General features: G+C 36.7%; 1 protein-coding gene across 2 annotated transcripts in view; it reads right to left on the minus strand.

Moving 5' to 3' along the window:
- Window positions 1-19,260, minus strand: part of LOC142343196 (COP9 signalosome complex subunit 2-like) — a 508,192-nt gene that overhangs the window by 5,855 nt on the left and 483,077 nt on the right. Inside the window, exons 2-7 of one of the 2 annotated variants that reach the window (XM_075394924.1) lie at window positions 12,398-12,457; window positions 11,833-12,024; window positions 4,254-4,307; window positions 3,847-4,008; window positions 2,983-3,060; window positions 2,615-2,789 (exon numbers count right to left, since the gene is read on the minus strand). In XM_075394924.1, the coding sequence (XP_075251039.1) occupies window positions 2,615-2,789; window positions 2,983-3,060; window positions 3,847-4,008; window positions 4,254-4,307; window positions 11,833-12,024; window positions 12,398-12,448 (712 nt within the window). In that variant the 5' untranslated portion in view covers window positions 12,449-12,457. Of the gene's footprint in view, window positions 1-2,614; window positions 2,790-2,982; window positions 3,061-3,846; window positions 4,009-4,253; window positions 4,308-11,832; window positions 12,025-12,397; window positions 12,460-19,260 lie in introns of both variants that reach the window. The other variant, XM_075394923.1, reaches the window with a different exon arrangement.

The raw sequence follows: 19,260 nt of genomic DNA on the forward strand, positions 1-19,260 counted from the left end.
GAGAAACCGAATTTTTGCTCAGACACCGTTTTCTCACTCTACTTTAAAATTAGAGCGAAAAAAAATTCACGCCGCAAAACCACTCGCTTTTTCGCTCCATTTCCCGTTTCGGCGTGACCAAAATCACTACTCCAAATTTGACTTCAAAAATCATGAAAATGTGTGAACAGATCTTAAAGGACAGCGCCCCAATACAATTCAAACTTTTTGAATTGTAAAAAAAACGGGTAAATACATGCTGTAAAGCATAAATACACAAATACACAAAGGAACATAAACCGACAAATGTCGGAAGAATTGCTCTTGAACGACAGGCGAGGCATTTTAATTCAGGGGCTGTGGTCTAGATCAATTTTTCTTTATGGGTGCAAAAACATTCCCCGCCGGGAAAGAAAAAATACAAGTGATTTTGAAACCATTGAAAGTCTTAGCCGTTCTCTCTTGAGTCCTAGAAACACTCATAGCTTGAAAATTATCGAAATTTTTAGTTCTTTGTTAGCGCCACAGAAAAAGAGTTTCCCAAATAATTATACAAGCTTTTTAGTTTAAACTTTACGTGTAAACAACGTTCCAAAGAAACAAGAACCTTCCGAATTGCAAGAAAAGATAAGTCGATTTCACCAAAAAACATTCTAGCTGCTCATACTTTAAAACTATCAGGTTCTTAATAATTTATAATTTTTTTTCCACAGAAACATTTGACATCAACATTTCCTATTCTTAAGTGAACAAAAGAACAAAAATTCAAACCTGGAGAAGTCATTTTTAAACCATAGAAGCAAAACCAAACAAACAAAGAAACCACTCTTCAAAATTGAAGTGGGTATAAAGAACACGTATTTGTTTGAAATTCCAAGCAATTAAACAACAGATGAACCGTTTTGATTTTTGATATTTTCAATACTACCATAACTCAACTTTGAGTCGTTAAAAAAAGAATCTATTCATTCCAAATCGTTTGAAATGTACAAATATTTGTATTTTAAAAACGACAGAGCACCAATCAAAGCTAAGATTAACTGCATTGTACAAAAAGTAGAGCACCTGAATAAATACGGTGGCTATTAAAAGCACTAACTACCAAGAAAAATATTACTAACGTTTCAAATAATCAATAATGCAGTCAATTAAAACATCTTTTGTCTTCAACCTAACGGAAACTCATACTGCTGCAAAGCTGATAAAGCAGAGATTTTTTAAAAATGAAACTTGTAAATTAAAAATATAGCACGCAGACCACCGGAATAGCTGCAAAATATACTAGCTTGCCGTAAAATACAGATAAAAACAGACACAGAAATGAGTTGGAAAAAAGTTATCGAGGCCAACTTAAAAACTTTAGTTTAAAGGGATGCATAATTGAGAAAAAATTTGTGTACAAAAACTTTGGCGAGAGAGAGGTTCGAACCCCAATCCCCGGCTTTAATAAACACTTGGTCAATACTACATGCTAGACATATAAAAACCACCCAGCATCATCATCATAAATTTGAACATATTTAAGTCCGGTTTCCTTTTTTTTTTAAAAAAAAACTGTAATTCTGTTTAATTACAACCGTAATTCAATTTCATTCCATTTATGAAAAGATTTTTAAAATTAAACCCCTCCTCCACTATCAATTTTGATGCCAAAAAATTCTGACTTCAATTGCCCTTCAATTTTGATGCCAAAAAAGGTAACGGGTATAGTGATTTGCAGTAATAGGCATATTGTCGATTATTTGTAAGTCTTCATTCGAACGAATTTTTGTCTCTTCAAAAACTTTCTTCACAAAACTTGTAGTTCTGTTGGAGAAATTTTCTAGAAAAAGCCCCCGGCAGTGCCTTGCATCTATCGATAAAAAGATGTATTCCTTTTTTAGAAGTATTTGATGACAAGCCGAATGTAAGGATCTGATCGCTCATGCAATCTTACTTATAACTTTATTCTGTCGATTATGGTATGTTTTTTATCAATAATTATACCTAAATATCGGCACTTTTCATTTAGTTCCCAGATGCTTTCTTTTGGAGACATTTTGGACGATTGGTAATTTCTAATTTCCTGACACCATCAACTGTTTTCCTTGTTTAAAATTAACTTGTATTGTTTCATATACTGATCCGTTTTATTTAATACATCTTCCGCCAACAGCTGTAAATAAGCTCCATTTTTGCAAGTCAGAATTGTTGCATCTCTGAAAAATATAAATCTGATTTGCTACGGTTACACTGACAAAGTATGATTATTAATGGCCCCAAAAACTTTCTGGGAAAAACCGATTCTTACAATCCATTCTGATTTTGCGATGCCAATTTGAGCACACTGTTTTCTATCACAAAGTAAAGAGCTAAGTAATTTTTTAGTTTTGTAAACGCAATGGTTTATTTGTTTTTACATTGAGTACACTTTTTTTCTGAAAACCAAGTTTAATGTGTCAATGAGGTTTTTGGTATATTAAATCGATTGTAAAGTGATGCTAAAATTCGAAACAAACAAAATGTGATTGAGACTGATGTAAATATCTTTTTGACATAAATTTTTTTGACTCAATATATTTTTGACCCAATATTTTTGAGATAAAATTTTCCAATCCCCTTATTTTTATCCACTATGTTTGTTGAGTTTATTTACCTCGAATAACTCCCATGATGTGTGGATGTGGAATTGCACTCTTGATCTGAAGACTCTTCTCATAAAGACTTTTCAGTTGCTTGTTGTTCTTCTGCGCAGTATACATCTGAATCTCCAGGGCGTATATTTCCAACAATTGAGTACCCTTTTTGTGGTCATCTTCGCCCTCCAGCGTCTGAGAAAAGAAATACTGGGAGTGAGCTTGTTGACCAGACTTTTACATTCTTTAAAAATCCATTATTATACTGTGTACTAAACTTAAGAGCAATTATATCATCACGAAAAGTTGAAAGCCTTCAAAGTTCTCAATCACCAAACAGAATGGTTTCAGAGCACGAATGAGCAAGGACAAAAATAATTAACAGTACCTTGCAAGACTGTTGCAGCTGTTTCAAGATCCGAGATAACTTCTGGAACTCTTCTCTGTCAAAGTATAGTTTACCCAGCTGAAACACAACTCCCGTGAATATCTACTCTTTAAACAGTTGGTTCAACAGCTGAACAACAGTGCACATTACAGTTGAGACCACGACCGTTAGTAAAATCAGCTTTGTTGAAGGAATTCAAAAGATGGTCATAATCTTCCCTACTAAAGATGGAATTGAAAAAAATATTTCTACAACAAATGTCTTGATTTCTGTTACAAAAAGAAGTTCGATTGACAAAAATTTCTATTCAATTTGTTCAGAGCCAGGAGCAAGATTTTTAGCTCGCCTGAAAACAAACTATAGATTTGCCTGCCTGCATACAAACTATATTTCTGTGTTGATATTGATATGAATACCCTTTTAAGAGATGAGAACAGTCATTATGAAATTGTTGAGCTAACGTCAAATATATACAATTGCTATTTATACCTGGTAAGAGGAGGAAAAAAGGAAGGAAGTTACCAGCACTGTTATCTAACGCTAGCAAGCAACGCAAGTGATCAACGAAATTTCCAGAAATATTTGTTTTAGACGATTGATATCAACATGTGGTTTTCTTCCTAAAACTCTCATATTGAAGCTTAAAAAATGCGGATCTGCAGAGCCAGATTTTCTTCTACATAGTGCCAGAATTTGAATCTTGCGATGTTTTTGTTTCAAGCTGGGTTAGGTGACTGTAGAAGTCATTTCCAAATTCTGGATACACCTCGAACTACTACGCTGTTCTTACGGATGTCAGATTTTTTCGGTTCCTTCATCAGATTCGCGTAACCTCAACCTGAATGTCAACCTGTTGTTGCTTACCTTGAGATTGGTCTTGAACCACAGCCTGTCGTTCTTTGCCTCCTGCAAAGCAGTAAGGGTGGTCTCGTAGAAGTTCTGCAGAAGCTCCATGTTCTGGGATGTCGAAATGTAGTCCAAAATAGAATTGATTGCCTTCTCTGAATGGTTCCGAGTGACTGCGTTCTATAAACAATTCGAATTAAAAAAGTCCTCTCCGCACAACATTTTCAATTCTGGATTAATCCAATTACACTTGTTGAAGCAATCCTCAATTTAAACGGTTAAAATCAGACGCTCAAAATTGTAGACATTTAAAAAGCAGCATGAATCACAGAGCAAACCGATTACAACTTCATTTTTTAATTCTCAACTTCCGAACCTGAACCTTTATTATATTTGCCAATCGATGAACGTTTTATACAACTCGCCTTTATGTATGTGAGCAATTGGTGGTATCTGGCCATCATCTGATCGAACTCACTCTGAAACAAGAAAGCATTGTACTATATTCAAATCTATTTCAAGGTTTATTGTTCCGACCCACTTTGGTGGGGGAGCAACTATATGATGTAAGCTATATGAAGCTGACAGTTTTTTTTTTCAATTTTTGTTCTTTTAATGTTAATTAGAGACGAGAATGATTTGAAATCAAAGCTGAACTATTGGCCAATCAAAAATACGTGTAAGCGATGTCCAAGGAAAAGCATAATTATTTCAGCGGAAAGCTTATGGTTTTTTCGCTTCAGGGCTGTATGAGTAAAATTTTGTGATTTTTTTTAGTTTTACCATTTGATTTTATTTTGTAGTCTTCTGACACACTCTCGCGAATGCCAAGTCTAATATGCTTCATAACCAGTAACAAGTTAACACATTTACTATTCTCTGAGTTCGAAACCCACTGGTTGTTGTTGTTATGACTCATGGTTTCAAAATTGATTATGATGAATGCTTTTTTGAGATTTTTAAATGGTAAAAAGCAATAGACTAAATTCTAATTTGTGCGAAAGAGAGCTTTGACCACCTTTCAGCGTAGTCGAAGCTCTCCTTCGCGCAAATTACAATGTAGTCTTTCTTGCTTTTTATCAATTCAAAATGAATTCTTGTTGTTGATACTACGAGCTCATAACTTTTTATATTACTTATTAAATAGATTGTTTAAATAGATTGATTGTTTAAACAGATTGTTTAAATAGATTGATAAACTTATTAAATAGATTGTTTCATGTTAAATGTCTACAAACGCAAGGTGTGGAAGACCTTCAATGGAAGGGTTTTAGTGACCTGCGTGTATGTTTAAATGAGATATCACACTTCCAAGTCGTCAAACAACAAAGGCCTGCTGATTGGTGACTCACAGGTCAGACAACTCATTTACCCTGAAATCAACATCCTGTCCCTTCCTGGCGCAGGGGTGAAACACGTGCAAAACTTCATACCACCAAAAGGAAAATACGAGAAAATAGCAATATTCATTGGTGGAAACGACTTGTACAACCGATATTTGCCCTCCAACACTCCAGTGCAGGAAGTAGTTGACAGTATCTGTGAGTTAGCAAATACCCTTTTTGAAGTTACCGATAACGTTTTTGTTTTTGGCATCCCACCACGTTTTCCCCCAGAACACGAAATTGAACAAGTTAAATCCGAGTACGAGGACCACGACCTGCTTCGCCATCGCGCAGTTAATCGAAAACTTCATCAGCTATCCGAAAAATACGATTGGGGTTTTCGGGGCTTAGCAGACGCTATCTACTCCAGTGCTCAAATTTCAGACAACGACAACGTCCATCTTAACAACAAAGGAAAAGGCCAAGTAGTATCGTTACTAAAAAACAAGGTATTGTATACGAACAAGCTAGCAGCTGAAAAGCACCCACAAGTTTTCGAGTGTTCCCGTGATACCGGTTGTCGGTGCAGTTTTTTCGATTAGATTAGAGTACCATAGACCCCCGTACGGCGGTCACGGGCTCTTTTCCATCCTTCCTCCAGCAGCTCCTCGTATATCAAGTAATTCCAGTAAAACCATAGATCCCCGCACGGAGATCACGGTCAGAAGTAACAAGTTCAATAAACCATAGATCCCCGCACGGAGATCACGGTTTCCTACTATCATTTGACACGAACGTCGATTTAATAAAGATCGTAACAATCTTTTAAAACGATAGAAATATTTTTGATACTAAAGTAAATCAACAGAAACGACAAAATGAGTCAAGAGCAAAAAGAAAAAACAAAACACAACCGATGCAAAAGTTGCTCAACGAGCATTGAAAATAAATCTGCCATTTTTCTATGTGTAGCATGCGGAGAATGCATGCATCTTACCCCTAAATGTACTGGTCTATCAAATGAAATTATTATGTGTATAAATGGTATTCTAAACAACATTCTCTTAATATGCCAAAGTTGTGTTGACCTAAAACAAAAAGATGCTTTGCTGGACCAAATCACAAATATTCGAAAAAACAATGAAACAGAAAAACTCTTACAAGAAGTTGAAATAAAAGTTAATAACCTAGCAGTCAATACCCAACTAAATTCAATCCAGCAAGAGCTCGGGGAAAAGCCAAAAACATCACCCCCCCCCCCCCCCAACAGAACCAAAGCCAAAACCAATAAAACTTAACCAACAAAAAACCCCGAAAAACCATGAAAACTATGAAGGCATAAGATTCCGAGGCATTCCTGAACTGAAATCAAACAACAGTCGTGAACGATACGAGCATGATCTAAAACAAGTCAAAGCGGTCACTAAGCACCTGCAAATTACATGCAATGTCACTGACTTAAAACGAGTTGGAAAATTCAGTGAAGGTAAAAGTCGAACCCTCATAGTCAAAATATATAGTGATTATGCTAAACGCCTAATACTGCTACTGCTATCACTCAGCAAAATGAAAAACTACAAAATGCCCATCTTTATAAGTAAAGAACTGAACCCTGAAGAACAGGCTGTTGAAAATGACCTTTTGCAAAAAAGAAGACAAATGCTTGAAAGCGGCACAAAATCAAACGAAATACGAATACGAAATTTAAAGTTACAGCAACAAATTGATAAGAAATGGGTAGACATAAATGTTGATCAAACAGAAAATGAAAACGTAAATAATCCATGACTACAAACACAAATGAAAATACTAACTTTCAATGCCAGAAGCCTACTAGATCTAAAAAGACGCTATTCATTCTCTAACTGCGTAAAAACTGAAAATGACTTGGACATTCTATGCATAACTGAAACATGGTTAACTGATGACGTACCTGATGAAAGCCTCTTCCTAAAAGAATATGCGATTCACAGGAAAGATAGACTCACAGACAATCATAAATCGAAGCATGGAGGGGTTCTCATAGCTGTCAAGAACTTACCGCATGAAAGGGTGATCCTGGGTAATAATAATCTTGACGAGTACGTTGCTATCAAAGTTACCCCAAAAGATGTCCCAAGGATAATTTGCTGCATTTACAACCCCCCTAAGGAAAGTTATTACAGATGGCCTGTCGAAAAAATGATAAACCTCTTAAAGACCTGAAAATGTTTGCTGAAGAAGAAAATTGTGAATTAATAATCGTAACAGGAGACATAAATTTCGAACACACTTGTTGGAAAACCTTAAGCTCCCAAAATGAATATGAAATCCAAATTCTTGAAAAATTATCACATCTCAATTTCCAGGAAGTCCTAAATCAGAAAACACAAAACCAGCTAGATGTGTTACTAACCAATAACCCAAACATTGTCATCACGAAGACCAGGAACAATGAATTCAATAAGAGTTTTAAATCTGACCACGACGCTTTTATAACTACCCTACAAATTGAGAAAACGACAATGATTGACATGAAACATAAAAAATGCGCATTTAACAAAGTTGACTGGAAAGACCTGAACTCATACATAGAGAAAAACCCATTTAATCCCTACTGCTACAGCAGCGTAGATCAATTAGTAATTCAATGGTACAAATGGTTAGACAAAGTTCTTAGCGAAAATGTCCCAAAAACAACAACCCACAGATCAAACTTAGCTCCTTGGGTAAGCAAAGATTCGTCCCACCTTATTAAAATAATATCAACCTTAAAACGAAAAACATCAAAGAAACCCACCTTGGCGAGATTAATAAAACTGAAGAAAATGGAAAAACGATTAAGAAATTTCTTGAATGAGGACCAAGCAGAATTCGAAAGTAAAGTCCTTCAAGGTAGACGTTTTTCGGATCTTCAAAAATATCTCAAGTCAAGTCATAAAAGTAGTAGATACCCGGAAACAATGAAGTACAAGGATGCACAAACTAATGAAGATAAGAAAAAGTGTGCGTTTTTCAGTGAATTCTTTTCTAAAGTTTTCCTTAAAACCAATCAAATCAAGAAAAACTCCTTCGATAAACATCAGCACAATAAAATTGAAATAGACGAGAGTAAGATCAAAGAAATCCTGTCAAAACTTCATACAAAGCCTGCGGCCCAGACAGGATAGGAAACACGGTACTAAAAAATCTGCCAGCCTTGTCTTAATCCCTTTTTCTGATTTTCAAAACTGCCTTGAACAAAGGCTTTTTTCCATCCTACTGGAAAATCAGTGAAGTTGTACCAATGTTTAAGGATGAGAATCGGGCACTGATTGAACAATATCGCCCTATTAGTCTCTTATGTAGCGTCTCAAAAGTATTAGAAAAACTAATTTTCGACGAACTATATGAAATTGTCAAGACAAAGCTAGAAGAATCACAACACGGATTTAGAATGCATAGATCAGTAGTAACCCAGATGGTGCTTTTCCTAGACCTGTTGTATAATGAATTCGACGAAAAAGACAACGAAATTTTTGTACTTTACCTTGACTTCAAAAAAGCGTTCGATACAGTTCCTCAAGATCTTCTGATTAACAAAGTGGAGAACCTGGGTGTAGGGGGAAATTTCTTAAAGATTGTAGCCAGTTACCTATCAAATACAAAACAATACGTGAAAGTAAATGACTCGGAATCTGAAACTGAACCAGTAACCAGTGGTGTCCCCCAAGGATCTCTCCTAGGTCCCCTACTTTTCATAATATATAAAAACGATCTTCCACAACAAACATCAAAATGCTCTGCGTTTGGATACGCAGATGATTTCAAGCTTGTATCAACAAATCCAGCAAATATACAAAGTGACCTGGAAAAAATCGAAAAATGGTGCCATAGCAACAAAATGCAACTCAATGAAAGCAAATGTCACATCCTGCCGATTAAAGTAAACGAAAAAAACTGGCACTCCTTTATACTTAACTCTAAAACTCTCTCAAATAAAAGCGAGCAAAAAGATCTAGGTATAATTATGGCTACTAAGTTATCATGGAAAGCGAATATGAAGAAACGTTGTAGCAAAGCCTGGAAAGCGTTTTATTTCCTAAAACGAAACATATCAAACCTTGCATCGCAAACAACAAAACTCAATGCATATGTCGGCTACGTTATACCAGTCATAAGTTATGCCTCACAAGCATGGTTCGGGAATAAGACCGAAAGCAAAGACATCGAGCGCATTCAAAGAAAAGCAACGTCGTGGATAATCAGTAACTGGGAAATTAGTTACAAGCAAAGACTGACCACAATGAAGTTGCTGCCATTGTCATATTACTTTGAATTGCATGATCTATTAATGCTCATCTCACTGCTTAAAGGATCTTACAATATAAAAATACCCATTAAAACAAACAATAATGAAGGGTTGTTAAGCACACGTCAAAACGAGCTAATAACAATTAATAAAACAAGAGCAAGGAAGGCTGATGAAAACTTCTGGAAAAGAACCAGTTATTTACTAAATATAATACGAAAAGTAGGGAACGTCGATCTCGATCAAATTGATCAGAAATATTTAACAAAAATATACTGGAACTACTTCTTCAAAAGTTATTCGGAAGTCAACTTATGTTCCTGGGCTTTCAACTGCAGCTGTGGACATTGTAACCCGATGCAGAAGCTCAGCTCAGTCGTTATATGAAGGGTGCAAACCCATGTGGAAAGACCCACAGAAGCCTAAACTCTCTCTCTCTCTCTCATTACTTTTGCCAATTTTTTACCTTCTTTTTTGCTCTCTTGTCCAATTATCAAAATTATCACATTAGAGATAAGTCACATGACACTTTATTGCGCTGAAGTAAGGCGCAATTGATTATATGATGTTTTAATTTATTGATTATAAATAATTAGGGTATAATTTATGGTTTAAAAGGATTCGACCGTTTTAATTTCTGCCCTACATGAATTTGAAATTAATAGTTTTCAAAACTATAAACGTATTCTTTTCGATATTCATTTTTTTTCAAACGTGTTTTTCGTCTACTTGCTAATTATTCTTCATAAAGACAGTTCCCCAATCTTTTTGGTAAAATGCAGGTCCCTTTGTTTAGTTTAGTTTTTATTTGATGCTATTTTGACATTGCCATTAAGTTTTCTTAAGTCGGCCCTCATGAAGCATTTTATAGTGTTTTGACTTCAAAGCGATTTTTTAAATGAACACCAAATAATTTCAAGATGTGAAGTTTTGAATCTTTTCGTTTAGCGATGTCGAACAGTATGTGCGAAGCGCACATTACAAAGCGCACATTACTCCTTGTCAGTTTTTACTCTCGCAATTCAAATTGAAAGGACAAAATAATAACAGAAATCTAAACAAAGCTGTTCAATTGTAAAAAACTGCAGTATCTTTGCAGCATGCAGTTATAAAAACCTATACCGATTAAAAAATCAAACATTTTCGAAGACATCCTATCACATATTATCGAAGCTACCGATGAAACAAAAAGGTTCCAAAATCTAGAATGTTGCCTGTTGAATGTTACCAAAATCTACAATGGTGCCCAGAATCACAATGTTTATAAAAATTCAGAAAAACTCATGTTCATAATTTTGAAAAAACGAAAAAGTTTAGAAATAGAACAAGTAAAAATATTTTTTTTGGCCTTGGCTGATCACCGAATTCAATGAGCCATTTTCCAGTCGAAATGCTGAAAAATAAATTTAAAGATCCAAAACATTAAAATCTTTTTGCAAGAAATGTCAAAACTTTTTGTAATTGCACTTATCAACTTTTCACTGAATTTCGAACACTCAATGCCAAAATTAATGGAATCGCCAATAATTTAACTCCCTGACGGTGCACAAAGAGGCATGAACTAATAACAAAAAAATTAGAAAAATTGGACGTTTCGGATTAATAATATGGTTTTATGAAAAGATACAGTTCATGTCAAAAGTGAGAAGCGAATGCTTGAGTTGCTGAATGAATGAAAAAGTTAAAAAATAACCACAATCACTTCGGAAATTATCAAGAGAAAAGAGTGACATATTATAGCAGCAGCGAGTAACAATTTATATTCCTGGCTTTACGAGCCGCGTCCGAAGGTTGAAATAACACTAAACTAATTAGGAGTCTAGCCTTCCCTCCCGCACAAGAAGCATCAGCACCGCTCATGAACAAAAAGTTTTTCTCGCTCAGTAAGAACATAGTTGACAGGAAATTTGACTCATTATTGCTTTTAGGTCAAAGCGCCGCGTCAACGCAAAGTACTTAAAAAACCAAGAAAACCAGTACTCCTCTTCGAGTCGCAAAAACCAAGAGAAGGTCAATAATAGCTCGACTCAGCTATCACTATCGCGGCTATTAGTGACAAAAGATTAAACTAATTGTTGATTAGAAAACAAATCGAACATAACCGAAAATTTAACCAATGTAGAAAAAGGGGTATGCTCCACTCAATGGCGCAATGGACGGAACAGTGAGCCCCCACTAGGAGTCATCACAGCAGTGTATTTAAATTTACTGCAAAAAGACATTGTATTTCCTACTTACAGCAGTATGCTAGGCTCTAGGAGCCGCGTCAAAAGGTTGAAACATTATTATACTAATTAGGTGCCTACCCTCCCCCCCCCCCCCCCGCACAACACTTAATATCATCAAGCTCAGTTACACGTTAAGTACCACGGCAGCCTCCTAGCCAAACAATGTTTTTCTTCATTGTACCAAATGGAATAGTAGCTTGATCATCTGTTTGAGTGCTTTGAATCCCCATTCGCCCTTCTCGCTCTCCAGGTCCAACACTTTTTCGAACTCTCCAATTGCTTCTCGTGGATTTAACTCCTTCAGAGCTTTTGCACTGTAGTACTGGTTCTCCAGGTCAGCATCCGGTTCAGAGTTGCTCTCATCCTCGTACTCCTGTAAAATCATAAGGGCATTCTTATATATCTAACTTATCTTTGCTGTACATCCTCAGTGTTCACAAATTCGGTTCATATCAACCATTGTAGCTCTAAAAAATCTGACATTATCATAAAATCCTTTATAAGCCACAAGCAACATTTATCTGGCATAGTCCTGAAACATGCACATCTTAAAAAAAATACAATACTGGAACAGAATTTAGCACCCAAAAACGGATATTCACGTTTCACAATCTCCTGAAGTTCATTCGAGCTCAACTAGTTTTTGCAGTAATCTTTCCTTACACAAGGATGGCTCGTGATCAAGTCTTCAAAATTTGAATCAAAATATTCAACAATTTGAAAACTTGGAAATCAAAGTTGCTTACAAAACCAAAGTCATCGTCGTCATCCATGTACTGATCATCGTCATCATCCATGATTCAAATCTGTAAGAAGAGAACAACTTTGCATGAAATACAACTTTGCATGAAAATTTTTGTCAAGATAAAACAAATTACACAATCGACCACTATCGTTTTTACATTGAATCTTCTCGAACAAACTGATAAACAAAGGGTATGATCAACAAACATAACAGCACCGCATCTGAATTTACAAAAACTGTATATGAGTTGCTAAGAGAAACACTCAACCCGTTCCCAAGAAAACATTAATCACATAGTTGACGAAAACATGTTTGAGTCAATCCCATTCCACCCCGCAATCTTCGAAAACACAGGCGCATCGTCGGTTAAAAAGGCAGTCTTGAAAACACGTCAGTCACGGATCGTCAGGTTTAATCTCAAACGAGTGGAATGAATTAAAACTTGTTTCAAAGAAGTTTCAGCAAACATAGCGAAAACGGAAGCTAAAATTGCTATTCATCTGGCAACTGAAAAAGTATCTGAAAAATCTCTTGAAGCGTACGACGCATGCAAACCAATGGCCTTAAGCAAAACCCCCCGGTATTCGCACTATTAGCGTAGAAGTCTTCGTCGCATCATAGGCAAACGCATCATCAAGCGTACAGAAAACCAACTTCGTCTTTTGGGCGGCAACACACAACTTTTCATAGGCCAAAAGTGCGGGATTAAACAGTCAACTCCTTCTCTGCCTTGGCAAAATGAAAAACCTGAAAACGAAGCCCTGTTGACGGCTGCCGCGTTCTAGAATCGGTAATAGCCAATGAGAAAGCCTATGAGACCTTCAGAAATCCACAGCTGGAAAGTATTCCATTTTGTAATATAATTAAGGCAAGTGGCAAAAATATCCCCTCAAAACGCTTACATATGCCTCACAAGAGGAGGGCGAGAAAAAATAAACGTGGTGTATAGAGCAACGCCAAACTCACGGAATATCTTCACAAACGCAGAAGACAACATCCAAACGCACGTCCTACTGTCATCCTCCTATTCTACTGCGTCTCAAATCGCATGGCCATTGCTTTTGATTCCCCACATAGGAGGACGGATTTAACATCAAGGAGCCAATAGTTGACGAAACTGTGTGGGCCGCTTCGCTCACCGCATGCGCTCCCTTTAAGATGATGACCGATTAAAGGCTCATCTCACCCAAGAACGCATAACGCACAACCCACGAACCAAACGCCCTAATGAAACTCAATCGAGCAGCAAGAAGGATCTCATGAAAAGCCTCCAGACCGTGCAAGGCCACGTAAACGAAATGGCTTCGGAAAAAGGAGCTCCGAATTGGCTTACCGCATTACTGCTCAAACGTTACGGTTTCAACCTAACAAAGTGCAAATTTAAAGACAAGCCTTCCATTAGATATAACATCGAGGCCCAAAAAACAAAGTTTGTGTAAACACACTTGAGACATAACGTGATCCGAGGCAACTATGGCAAGATCATGCATGGCGCTTGTTCTGATATTGATGTTGAGCTTCTCTTCAGTTGCTTTACAGCGAGTCCTTTGCACAGAACTACTAAAACCGATTAAAACACAAGACTAATTTTTAAAGCGAATGATCTGAGGGTACAGTTTCAACCTTTAATTCTACGTCTGTTATTTCTACCGTGAAGATATTGAACCTATTTGCCAAATTATGCCCAAAAAATCCTGTAGAAGTGAAAAAAGCTCAAGAAACGTTGAAAAGCCTCAAGTATGAGCAACAAATACTTGACGTCGAGAAGAGACTTTGTTTCACTCGTGTTTTTCTGAATGGGTGCGCAGAACCGTCTGCAACGCGCACAATTATACAACTAGATAGCAACATTTCTGAAAAGAACGACGAATAATACTCGGACGCAATAGCATACATTTGCAACAAGTTGAAATTCGCACTCCTGCCTTGCTCTACGATGCGCCTCAGAGGGTGCCATGGTTCCAATCGGCCAACTGACCTCAATATTTCTTGCAGTGCCACAATGCGAGAAGCGAGACTATATTCATAGCAAATTGTTGTTTTTTAAAAATTCAATTCTTATGACAGAAGAGTTATAGGGCCTTGTCTTCAAAATTATATATGATGAAATGTTGCCATATAGTAGCTGATCGCTATTTTCCATTGGATTGTCCCATGTAGCTTATGATCAAATCTCTATTCTGTATTCTGGGAAGAAAAACAGAAGCACAGCGAATTTCAAAATTAACTCAGTATTCTTGACTTTAGGATCTGCGTCCGATGGTTTATATAAAACTCAGCTAATTGGGAGCCTATTTTTTCCTCTCGCACTCTAACATTTAACACATTATCGAGCTCAGTTAAATTTTTAGTGCCACAGCAGCCTCAAACAAATAAATGCGCTTCGTAGTAGTGCAATTTTTTTGTCAGAATTTATGTTTTGCCTCCGTTTAAGAGTGTTTTTCTTCTTTCAGAGATTTTTGTGATTAGTTGTTTTATAGTAAGTGTTGCTTGGGATCCTTGTACCTCCCACGCATAAAAACACGAGCAAAACAAAGCTACTTTTCTAATTTCCGTTTCGGTAGGAGAGGTCCAGATTCAGCTGAACGTTATCCAACGTGAAAATTATTTATCCGTTGGCAAATTCACGTTTCGAAAGAAGCCAGGGAAGCCGACAAATATCAACAGGCGTTCACAAATATCAATAGGCGTTCACAAATGATCACATTTTAGATTTGTGAGCGCCTATTGATTTTTGGCTTCCCTGGCTTCCCTGGCATCTTTCGGAACGTGAATTTGCCGACGGATAAATGATTTTCACGTTGGATAACGTTCAGCTGAATCTGGACCTCTCCTACTAGCCGATTGCATTTATATCAAGTTAAGCAATGTCCTCAGTTCTAACTAATTTGTTGTAAAAACTTTCTTGCAAGAGAAGCGATGGCTCAAATTCGACTTCACAGCATATGTCTTGCTTTATGCCAGCAAAGGTATTTCTAATTTAAATGTGCCGCATGTGGGTATATCACCCCATTTGCATAGTGGAGAGCTTGAGTTTTTGGAAACCTGAGAAACAGACAACTTTGAAAATTTTTTATATTCAATTCTGCACATTTCATCTAGGCAGATAAAGCTATTGCAACCGAAAAACCGGAGGTATTTTTCTATGCACTTGATGAAATACTTCCTAATAATACGGCGCAAGACCCCTCCAAAGCCCATTTGCATAACTCCAAGTTTTGTTTAATGGTATGAAACAACCAACGTTGAATGCTGCCAAATGTTTATGGGGAACGTTTTTGATAGCTTTTTGATGACAATTTCGGAAAGCGTTTGCGCAATATTCTCTAAGTTCTCTTTGAAGCATTTTGGATTCAGTTTCAAGTCGATTGCGTCTTAAACTGACAGACCACCTCCCTTATGGTTTTTATGGCCAAGATTTTAGAAAGCTGTTGCGTTGAAGTAATAAAATAAAAAAAGGATAACATTAAATTGAATTGATCGCTTGACGGTGAAGAAAATAGTTTGGATTAGCTTGAGAGATTTGCTGGACTTTTTCAAGGAGTTGTTCAAGGTCAATTTTACCATTGATTGTTTTTTTTGGTGAGAGGATTCCCGAAGACAGCTTTCCTGCTGAACACTTAATTGCGGTCAATTTTGTCTGTTTTACCATGAACTTATTCAAATTTATAAGGTCATCCTGCTTTCTGCCTGTTTTTTTTTTCACAAAGCATGTTTTAAGGGCTTTGGCTTCAGTAAAAAATACCTCAAGTTGTCATTTAAAACCCTGATGAAAAAATCTAGTTTGAGTTTTGACCAAAGGCTCATCATTTAAAGTTTTCACGCATGCGAGAGTTTAGTGCAGAAAACTGCTGCAACTCTAAATGATAAAATTGCCAATTTTGCTTTTTCGAAAAAGATTATCTAATTTTTGTCCGGAAAATTGATAAATTGGTGCCCGTTTAGATTTTTTTGAGCGGAAATAGGTTTATTCTTTATTGACAAACTTATTTATCATTTCATATAATCTGTTCGTAGATGTTGGGGAAAAATTTTTTAATATCATTGGGTAGGATTTTCTTCCTCAGCAATTTTTGTTTGTGGACCGTGTTGGTTGCAATGTCGGGTCCTTCAATGCAATCTTGGAATAAATTAATTGTATTTTTATCGGAATACTATTACTTTAGGTTTATTCAAGGTTCAAATTCTTCATAGTGCTGGTTTCAATCTATTAAGAAACAATTTTTTTGGAAGACGGCTTCTATGGGTAGCAGATAAGTCACAGGTAACATGATTCCACCCAAAGGGCGGGGAATAATTGAACTATTTCTTGTCCGGGGCAGTTTTAGAAAAAAATCTTGATCATTTTAAAAGTGAGCCTTCCCTATGTAAAATCGAAGCACCATATTTAAATTTGCCGCCAAAACAGGTTATATTCTAAATTTAAATCAAGATTCTTGTCTTTAGGAGCTGCTTCCGTAGGTTGAAATAGTACAAAACTAATAAGAATTCTAGCGCTTCCCTTGGCACAGGTACATTATATGGATTTAACCCTCAGTTAATTGTTTTGTACCACGGCAGCCTCTGAGACCGATATTTTTGCTGAGTAGTGGTGTGAAACTTATTTTACTTCTAATGTATGTTCCTGCGTTCAAATATGTGTCGGTTTTTACTTCAAATATTTGTGTTGCCAGTTGTTTTATGGTCTGTTATAGGGTGCCCTGTGCCTCCCACGCAAGAAAACATGCACGGAACAAAGCCATCTTTTTCAAACTCCGAATTTCATTAGTCACATTTTGGATTTTTCAAAGCTTCTTGATATTTGTTGGCTTTATTGGCTTCTTTCAGGGTTTTGATTAGCCGTCGGATAACAGATTTATTCATTGGACAAAGTTCAGTTGAATCTGGACCTCTTTTACTAGCCGATTGTTTTTATATCAAGTCGAGCATTATCCTCAGTGCTAAGAGATTTGTTGTAAAACTTCCTTCTTCTAGCAAGAGAAGCAATGGCTCAGATTCAACGCAATAGCATATGTTTTGCTTTATCCTGGCCATTTGTTCCGAATTTCGTTGTGCCGCATGTGTTGATAACTCCCTCTTTGGACAGTAGAGAGAGTGAGTTAATGTAAATTTTTTTCCACAAGGAAAATTGATTGGTGTATTCTGCTTCGAAATTATATCAAATGCATTCTTCCTAGCCTAATATTATGTTAACGTGAAACTGTAGCATTTCAGTGCAGTTCTGTGAGCTGGTTCTTTTTCTGACGGTTGGTCAACGGTCGTTTGTCTCACGTTGGTCTTTGGGTGAAGCGGTGAGAGTAACTTTTTTGCGTGCTTCCATCTTCTTAAGTCGAGCATTGCGTTCGTCTTGCGTAATCCTATCCTGTATGAATTGAATATTCGTGAAATATTTTATTTCTAAGAGGCTCGTCAATAGTGAGCAATCCACCGTAGTCAGTGTCGTAACCCGTTGGCTCCCTGATGTTGAGTTTGCCCTCTCCGGACGGTTACAAATACAACTGGCGTGCGTCGCTGATGATGGGCGAGTCGAAGAACAATGATAACGAAACTTTGTGTGTATTTTCTGTGCTTCAAAGAAAACGTTTTGAATGGTAGGAGTTAAAAAACAATTACTTCAAAATTTTGCTGAATCTTTTGAAAAAAGAGTGTGTTTCGGGGAAATGTTTCTGCTTTTTTCCAAGTTTTGGAAGTGCTTTGGAAAACTTTTGCAGTATAGTTGCCAGAACAGAAGATTCACGCAAAAATTCCCTGTAAATGACTGATCTCAAACCGAAGCAGCCATATTCAATGTCAAAATCAGATCCTCTTAAGTTTTCGCAAGCTCTGGCTGTTGCTTTTTTTTACAATCAGTTGGAATTTTTGAGCATTCGCAACGTATCCGAAATGCCTAAAATGATCGCGTAGGTCCGTGAAAATATTTGGCTCATTCGAAGCTAACTAACACACTGCGATCCCTGGCATAATTTTTTGAGTTATGCTTTTTTCATGAGATCAATCAATCGGGTTATGTCTAAAGCATACATTGCAATGGCAATAAGATCTCCTTGGGTGGCTTATTTTTGTGAGGGCCAGCGATTTCCGGCTAAAAACAGGTCTGAGGGGACGCCTATGTATCTTGAACATTACAGCTTAAGACAGCTCTAGTTCGTTTTAAATATTCAAGAGGTGATTGTCAATTGGAGCAAAGGATTGCCTTTTTGGCGTCTGTTAGGAGAACTCCTTTAGTTTCTTCGAAATCGTATGCAAACCGGTTTGAATGTATGAAATATGCGATCACGCAACTTTGGACTAGACATATCTGGGCTTTGCGTTTGAGAAACCACTGATCAATTTTTATGCGCTTTATGAAACACGTTCCAATACACGGCGCAAGACCTCCTCAACGACAATTTGCTCAAAGTCAGGAATTTTGTTCAATGGCATAAGAGAGCACGCGTTGTATGCTGCCAAATGTTTATAAAGAACGTTTTTTTGTTAGCTAACTTGATGGCATTTTTAGATGTTGTTTTACCGCATTTTTGCCTGAGTTCTCTTTGAAGCCAGTCAGGTTTCATTTCCATTCGATTGCGTCTTCATCTGACGGACAGTGGCTGCCATGATATTTCAAGGTCGCTTTTTTAATCGTTGTAGCGTTGAAATTGTCAAATAGAGGGTTGATATGGAGCGTTATGCAATTTTTTGGGCTGAAAAAAATATTTTGGATTGGCTTGAAAGGACTGTGTTAGTTTTTCTAGGAGTTGTTCAAGTCCAGTTTTTTCATTGATTGTATTATTTGTTGAGAGGATGAGAGCCTTCCTGCTTAAATGTGCTTTTGCGTTTGATATTTTTTTTTCAGGAACTTGTTGAATTGTTTCAGGTCATTCT

Source organism: Convolutriloba macropyga, chromosome 7 (assembly GCF_964194025.1).
Source record: "Convolutriloba macropyga chromosome 7, txConMacr16.3, whole genome shotgun sequence".
Taxonomy (NCBI): domain Eukaryota; kingdom Metazoa; phylum Xenacoelomorpha; order Acoela; family Convolutidae; genus Convolutriloba; species Convolutriloba macropyga.